This window comes from Rutidosis leptorrhynchoides, chromosome 3 (genome assembly GCF_046630445.1).
Source record: "Rutidosis leptorrhynchoides isolate AG116_Rl617_1_P2 chromosome 3, CSIRO_AGI_Rlap_v1, whole genome shotgun sequence".
NCBI lineage: Eukaryota > Viridiplantae > Streptophyta > Magnoliopsida > Asterales > Asteraceae > Rutidosis > Rutidosis leptorrhynchoides.
The window spans coordinates 309256329-309265031 of record NC_092335.1 but is presented as its reverse complement, the minus strand read 5'-3'; the positions used below and the strand labels follow the sequence as shown (position 1 = coordinate 309265031).

The following is an 8703-nucleotide window of genomic DNA, read 5'->3' as shown; positions in this document are numbered from 1 at the left end:
TTACATATATCATAAAGCATAAGCACACTATATTACATATATTACACCACACGAATACAACTATCTTATTCCGACTCGCTCGTTTCTTCTTGTTTAGTTTTGGTTCGTTTTGCCAAGTTTCTAGGGATATATGATGTTCCCCTAATACGAGCCGTCATTGTCCACATTGGTTTAGAAAAACCTGGTGGTTTAGAGGTTCCCGGGTCATTGTTACAACTTAAGGGCTTCGGGGGTTAACGATACATATAAAGTTCATCTGGGTTGGAATTAGATTTCTCTATTTTTATGCCCTTTCCCTTATTATTTTCTTTTGCCTTTTTAAATTCAGTTGGGGTAATTTCTATAACATCATCGGAATTCTCGTCGGAATCCGATTCATCGGAGAATTGGTAATCCTCCCAATATTTTGCTTCCTTGGCGGAAACACCATTGACAATAATTAACCTTGGTCGGTTGGTTGAGGATTTTCTTTTACTTAACCGTTTTATTATTTCCCCCACCGGTTCTATTTCTTCATCCGGTTCCGATTCTTCTTCCGGTTCCGATTCTTCTTCCGGTTCCGACTCTTCTTCCGGTTCCTCTTCGGGAACTTGTGAATCAGTCCACGAATCATTCCAATTTACATTTGACTCTTCATTATTATTAGGTGAGTCAATGGGACTTGTTCTAGAGGTAGACATCTATCACATAATATCAAACGCGTTAAGAGATTAATATATCACATAATATTCACATGTTAAAAATATATAGTTTCCAACAAAATTTGTTAAGCAATAATTTTTCAAGTAAACACGGTCGAAGTCCAGACTCACTAATGCATCCTAACAAACTCGATAAGACACACTAATGCAAAATTCTATTTCTCTAAGACCAACGCTCGGATACCAACTGAAATGTCCCGTTCTTATTGATTAAAAACGTTCCATATTAATTGATTTCGTTGCGAGGTTTTGACCTCTATATGAGACGTTTTTCAAAGACTGCATTCATTTTTAAAACAAACCATAACCTTTATTTCATAAATAAAGGTTTAAAAAGCTTTACGTAGATTATCAAATAATGATAATCTAAAATATCCTGTTTACACACGACCATTACATAATGGTTTACAATACAAATATGTTACATCGAAATCAGTTTCTTGAATGCAGTTTTTACACAATATCATACAAACATGGACTCCAAATCTTGTCCTTATTTTAGTATGCAACAACGGAAGCTCTTAATATTCACCTGAGAATAAACATGCTTTAAACGTCAACAAAAATGTTGGTGAGTTATAGGTTTAACCTATATATATCAAATCGTAACAATAGACCACAAGATTTCATATTTCAATACACATCCCATACATAGAGATAAAAATCATTCATATGGTGAACACCTGGTAACCGACATTAACAAGATGCATATATAAGAATATCCCCATCATTCCGGGACACCCTTCGGATATGATATAAATTTCGAAGTACTAAAGCATCCGGTACTTTGGATGGGGTTTGTTAGGCCCAATAGATCTATCTTTAGGATTCGCGTCAATTAGGGTGTCTGTTCCCTAATTCTTAGATTACCAGACTTAATAAAAAGGGGCATATTCGATTTCGATAATTCAACCATAGAATGTAGTTTCACGTACTTGTGTCTATTTTGTAAATCATTTATAAAACCTGCATGTATTCTCATCCCAAAAATATTAGATTTTAAAAGTGGGACTATAACTCACTTTCACAGATTTTTACTTCGTCGGGAAGTAAGACTTGGCCACTGGTTGATTCACGAACCTATAACAATATATACATATATATATCAAAGTATGTTCAAAATATATTTACAACACTTTTAATATATTTTGATGTTTTAAGTTTATTAAGTCAGCTGTCCTCGTTAGTAACCTACAACTAGTTGTCCACAGTTAGATGTACAGAAATAAATCGATAAATATTATCTTGAATCAATCCACGACCCAGTGTATACGTATCTCAGTATTGATCACAACTCAAACTATATATATTTTGAAATCAACCTCAACCCTGTATAGCTAACTCCAACATTCACATATAGAGTGTCTATGGTTGTTCCGAAATATATATAGATGTGTCGACATGATAGGTCGAAACATTGTATACGTGTCTATAGTATCTGAAGATTACATAATATACAATACAAGTTGATTAAGTTATGGTTGGAATAGATTTGTTACAAATTTTCACGTAGCTAAAATGAGAAAAATTATCCAATCTTGTTTTACCCATAACTTCTTCATTTTAAATCCGTTTTGAGTGAATCAAATTGCTATGGTTTCATATTGAACTATATTTTATGAATATAAACAGAAAAAGTATAGGTTTATTGTCAGAAAAATAAGTTACAAGTCGTTTTTGTAAAGGTAGTCATTTCAGTCGAAAGAACGACGTCTAGATGACCATTTTAGAAAACATACTTCCACTTTGAGTTTAACCATAATTTTTGGATATAGTTTCATGTTCATAATAAAAATCATTTTCTCAGAATAACAACTTTTAAATCAAAGTTTATCATAGTTTTTAATTAACTAACCCAAAACAGCCCGCGGTGTTACTACGACGGCGTAAATCCGGTTTTACGGTGTTTTTCGTGTTTCCAAGTTTTAAATCATTAAGTTAGCATATCATATAGATATAGAACATGTGTTTAGTTGATTTTAAAAGTCAAGTTAGAAGGATTAACTTTTGTTTGTGAACAAGTTTAGAATTAACTAAACTATGTTCTAGTGATTACAAGTTTAAACCTTCGAATAAGATAGCTTTATATGTATGAATCGAATGATGTTATGAACATCATTACTACCTTAAGTTCCTTGGATAAACCTACTGGAAAAGAGAAAAATGGATCTAGCTTCAATGGATCCTTGGATGGCTCGAAGTTCTTGAAGCAGAATCATGACACGAAAACAAGTTCAAGTAAGATCATCACTTAAAATAAGATTGTTATAGTTATAGAAATTGAACCAAAGTTTGAATATGATTATTACCTTGTATTAGAATGATAATCTACTGTAAGAAACAAAGATTTCTTGAGGTTGGATGATCACCTTACAAGATTGGAAGTGAGCTAGCAAACTTGAAAGTATTCTTGATTTTATGTAACTAGAACTTGTAGAATTTATGAAGAACACTTAGAACTTGAAGATAGAACTTGAGAGAGATCAATTAGATGAAGAAAATTGAAGAATGAAAGTGTTTGTAGGTGTTTTTGGTCGTTGGTGTATGGATTAGATATAAAGGATATGTAATTTTGTTTTCCTGTAAATAAGTCATGAATGATTACTCATATTTTTGTAATCTTATGAGATATTTCATGCTAGTTGCCAAATGATGGTTCCCACATGTGTTAGGTGACTCACATGGGCTGCTAAGAGCTGATCATTGGAGTGTATATACCAATAGTACATACATTTAAAGCTGTGTATTGTACGAGTACGAATACGGGTGCATACGCGTAGAATTGTTGATGAAACTGAACGAGGATGTAATTGTAAGCATTTTTGTTAAGTAGAAGTATTTTGATAAGTGTCTTGAAGTCTTTAAAAAGTGTATGAATACATATTAAAACACTACATGTATATACATTTTAACTGAGTCGTTAAGTCATCGTTAGTCGTTACATGTAAATGTTGTTTTGAAACCTTTAGGTTAACGATCTTGTTGAATGTTGTTAACCCATTATTTATTATAACAAATGAGATTTTAAATTATTATATTATCATGATATTATGATATATAATATATCTTAGTATGATGTATATACAGTTAAATGTCGTTACAACGATAATCGTTACATATATGTCTCGTTTCGAAATCATTAAGTTAGTAGTCTTATTTTTACATATGTATTTCATTGTTAATACACTTAATAATATATTTACTTATCATTTAACATAATTAACCAAGTGTATCAATATCTTAATATGATTCATATGTACCTAGTAAGACGTTGTTATAACGATAATCGTTATATATATCGTTTTCGAGTTTCTTAAATTAATAGTCTCATTTTTATGTATATAACTCATTGTTAAAATACCTAATGAGATACATACTTATAATAAAAACATGTTAACTATATATATAACCATATATATGTCATCGTATAGTTTTTACAAGTTTTAACGTTCGTGAATCACCGGTCAACTTGGGTGGTCAATTGTCTATATGAAACATATTTCAATTAATCAAGTCTTAACAAGTTTGATTGCTTAACATGTTAGAAACATTTAATCATGTAAATATCAATCTCAATTAATATATATAAACATGGAAAAGTTCGGGTCACTACAATCCAGTCAATCTGGACGCCGTCCAAATGAACTGTCAGATTCTGCTTTGCTTGGTCATTTTTCGTTTAATTCCAACTATGCTACGCACCTCCGATTAACATGTAACTTGTTCTAACATGCTCATATATGATTATAAAACTAAGAAAAATTGTCCGAGACCCGACCCGAACGTGTTGAATTTTTCGTTGACTTTGACTTGACCAAAGTTGACTTTCATTCAAACTTAACCAAATACTTATACAATTGTTCTAACGTGCTTTCATACTTGTATCTTGCATGAAACTTGACAATTTGACGTACATGCTATATTAATCGAGTCGTAACGAGCCATAGGACTAATTGAACACTTTAACCGACTGTGTTTACCGATATTGATACAACCTATTGTTTAGGTCGAGACTAGCATTCTTTCTTGCACACGTTTACTTTGTGAAGTACATTTACCTTCGTGCACTCAAGGTGAGATCATAGTCCCACTTTACTCTTTTATACTTATATTTGGGATGAGAAAACATAAACGTTTCATTTTATAAAGTGAACACAAGTACGAAAACAAGCATTCTACGTACGAGTTAGAACAAAAATGCCTCAATTCAATTATCATTAGTTACACTTGCAGGGTGTAAGCGAGAACTTATGTTGTGTGGCCATACGGGTTTGACAAACCCTCATTCGGACGGTTCGCTACCGTTAAGCGAATGAAATATATTTTCGAGTATAAGTGTAGGTTCTAACACTTTATTTATGGGGTTCGTGGAAAGTTAAGCCTTGATAATTGGGTGCTCGTGATAACAATTTTTAGAATGGTTTACTATTATTTCAACGTTATAAATCTTGTGGTTCATTTGTACTTACTCACTTACTTACTTACTTAAACCTATGATTTCACCAACGTTTTCGTTGACATATTTTCTATGTTTTTCTCAGGTCTTTGAACGCTATGTGTTACATGCTTTCGCACTCTATTTTGATACTTGCTTGGATGTCGAGTATACTTGTATACATGGAGCGTCTTTTGACTTTACTTAAATCGTGTCGCATAAGTTTCATTTGTACTTAAAAACGTTGTTCGTATTAGTCGTTGAACTACTTTGTTAACTTTGAAACATCTTTACATATGAAATGAATGCGACATATTTTGGTCAAACGTTGTTTTAAAGACATATGACCACGTAACGGGACCTAAGTAGACGGCGCCGTCAAATGACGATTTTGTCGGGTCGCTACATGATGTAGTCCAGCGGTTGGTGGTCTTCCTCCTTTCGGGGAGGTCAGGAATTCGGCCCCCGTTGGCTACATATTAAACCACAATTTCATCCCTGCCATGCAGTTCCACCCATGGCACCTTTCCCACATCGCGTTGGGGGGGGGGGGGGGGGGGGGGGGTTTAAAGGGGAGAAGGTTTTACCGTCCATGCTCCGTATGAAATTGGTGCGGGCTTCCTCCCAGGCAAGTAGTTGGGGTGGGTATAACTGTGTAGAAGATGAACGCGTGGGTAGTTAAGTCCCCTCTGAGTGATCCTAACAGCTGTTCAAAACAAACAAAAGAGTGGCGTACAGAGCTAATACAGGACATATAAAAATGAGTATAGAAACCTAAAAATCATATACATGACACTAGAATAAATTATAAATTAAAGACACATTCAAATAGTAAACTGTTCCAAAAATCTAAGTTGATTTTTCATTGTGGAATATAAGGAGTGGCAATTAGATGCAAACTATTTTTTCTCCTGCAAGTTGCTCCAGAAGTCTCACTCATGTCCAAGTCTTCCGGCTTTATGTGCTCAGGCAATTTCCAATCACAATAATAAATTAAATGAGATAAACTAATCTCAACCGTCGCCAAACCAAATAAACTACCAGGACACATCCTTCTTCCCGCCCCAAATGGAAGATACTCCAAATGTTTCCCCGAGAAATCAATACTACTGTTTACAAACCTATCTGGTCGAAAACATTCCGGATCTTCCCAAAATTCAGGATCCCTTCCAAGAGCCCACGCATTAATAATGACCTTTGTTTTTACATGTATGACATATCCGTTGATCACACAACTTTCACGACATTCTCTAGGAAGCAATAACGGAACTACGGGATGCAATCTCAAAGTTTCTTTAATCACCAACTTTAGATACTTCAGTCCTTGTATATCATTTTCTTGTACGAATTCCTTACCCTTAAAAACTTCTCGCACTTCAGCTTGTGCTTTTTTTAAAACATGAGGGTTCCTTATCATTTCAGACATGGCCCACTCCACCGTTGATGAGCAAGTATCAGTTCCACCTGTAAAAACATCCTGCAAGAAAGACTACATTATTAGTTTGATTGCGATTAAACTTATATTTTAGTTGAGTTAACTTAATTGTTTTAGACAATATTATTATAAATGATTTGGTTATGCGTTACATACTAACCAATATCACTGCTTTGATGTTGTCAACTGAGATAGGATACTCAAGATCACCACTATCTTTGAGTCTAAAAAGAATATCAAGCAAATCTTCCTTATCTGTTCCATCTTTTACCCCTACAATTTTTTTCTTGTCTTTTTCATGTTCGTCAAGGACGTTGTTAAGTATTCTATCAAGGTTTTGATGAATTCTCTTCATCTTCAAGCTCGTCCTTGTAATAGCATCTAAAAACTTATAAGAAGGAAACAAGTCGGTCACACCGAATCCTCCTGCTACATCTGTCATCTCATTTATCATCTGAACTAGTAAATCTTGTTCTTTGTAGATTTTTCCAAAAGCGGCTCTTGAAGTTATTGTGTTCATCATTGTAAAAATCTTTTCATTAAGATTAATCGGTGACCTTGAGGACGACAAAACTGATTTCATCATAAACTTGACCTCTTCCTCTCGAATATAAGAAAACGACTGAACTTTCTTTGGACTAAACAATTCTGAGCTGCATATTTTTCTGAGCTGCCTCCAATAATTACCATAAGAAGTAAAGGCAATATCGCTGCTGTTATACAAGATAGTCTTGCCAACTTGAATTTCAGGCCTGTTTGCAAATGCAGCATCATTCTTTATCAGAATTTCTTTTGCCAGTTGAGGTGACGAAACAATCAACGCTGAAATCTCACCGAGTTGAAGATGCATTAGCGGACCATATTTTCGAGCCATGTTTCGAAGGACAAAATGTGTTGGTTGTCTACTCACCATGGAAAATATGCTTCCAACGATAGGAAGCTTCCATGGACCAGGTAGTGAAAACTTTGGATTTGGATTTTGTTTTTTGATTATATTTATTAACTTGAACAATGAAAAGATAGTTACAAATATACCTATGATGATCGAGGAGATAAGAAATTCCATTAGGTAAAACAAAGGGGATGATGAAGTGGTGTTGCCTGGCATCTTTTTTTAAGCAAACACATCAACTTGAGATACTTTAATTTATCACAGAAGTGTGTTCAATGTCATTTTGGATATTAAGAATACAATCTCTCAATTTTTGTCATTTTGAAAATAAAATATGATTCACATGTAGGATATTAAAACATGGCGTTAGCTAGTGTACTTCCTAATATTTTATGATAAACACTCAATTAGAGATAATCTATTAATAGGTGTCCCACATAGGAATTTGAAAGAAAAAAATACATGCATATAAATCTAGAAGAACTTCCTTCTATTGCTAATTAATTTTATAATACTACGGAACTAATCATCTTATATGTAAGAAAATTATTATATATAATATAAGATCTCACATAAAAACACTATGGTTTGTGTGTAACATGATTCAATTAAAAATGAATAACCTTTTACATATCTTATGTTTTCCATGGTACAACTTTTGAAAAAGTAGCACTTGTCTCCATACAAGTAATCTAACTAAATATAACACTTGATTTCAATATACTAATTTATTTGTCATAATGTATCCATTTCCACTATCTAAGTATACTTCAGGGTTGTTTTGTTATTACCGTGTACTTTAAAATTACTTTGTAACATGTTTAGGGGCTAAATTCGTACATATATTATCTTAATATTAGAAGGGTAAAACCAATCATACTTTGGGGTGTAAAGTGAATGTTCGTAAATCATTTTCATCCTCCTTGTTGAGTATAGTACAGACACCAAAATTAATTTTCTTTATTTCTAGCAATATTTATTTACAAGTGATAAAAGTAACTGTAGCATATAAAAGAGTATTAGTTTAAATTCATAAGTCTTAACTCACCAGTAAACAATTTAATTAAAAGACCCGTAACCTTTCGATTTCAACGAAGTTAACCATATTTTCAGTTCATTTGATTATATATATGAAAAAAAACTAGTGCTAATAACACATTAATAATTAAGTTCGGATGAAGTTTATATATATATATGATGAAATCGGGCTTCTATCAAAACTAACGACGTATAAGATTCT

The 8703-nt window shown here is 33.1% G+C and overlaps 1 protein-coding gene across 1 annotated transcript; it reads right to left on the bottom strand.

Annotated features, from left to right (window-relative positions):
- Nucleotides 1-5998: 5998 nt before the first annotated feature.
- Nucleotides 5999-7679, bottom strand: LOC139901067 (premnaspirodiene oxygenase-like). Its single transcript, XM_071883806.1, has 2 exons — nucleotides 6732-7679; nucleotides 5999-6613 (listed from the first exon to the last, which is right to left on the bottom strand). The coding sequence occupies exons 1-2, from the start codon at nucleotides 7677-7679 to the stop codon at nucleotides 5999-6001; spliced, it is 1563 nt and encodes a 520-aa protein (XP_071739907.1).
- Between the last annotated feature and the right edge of the window lie 1024 nt (nucleotides 7680-8703).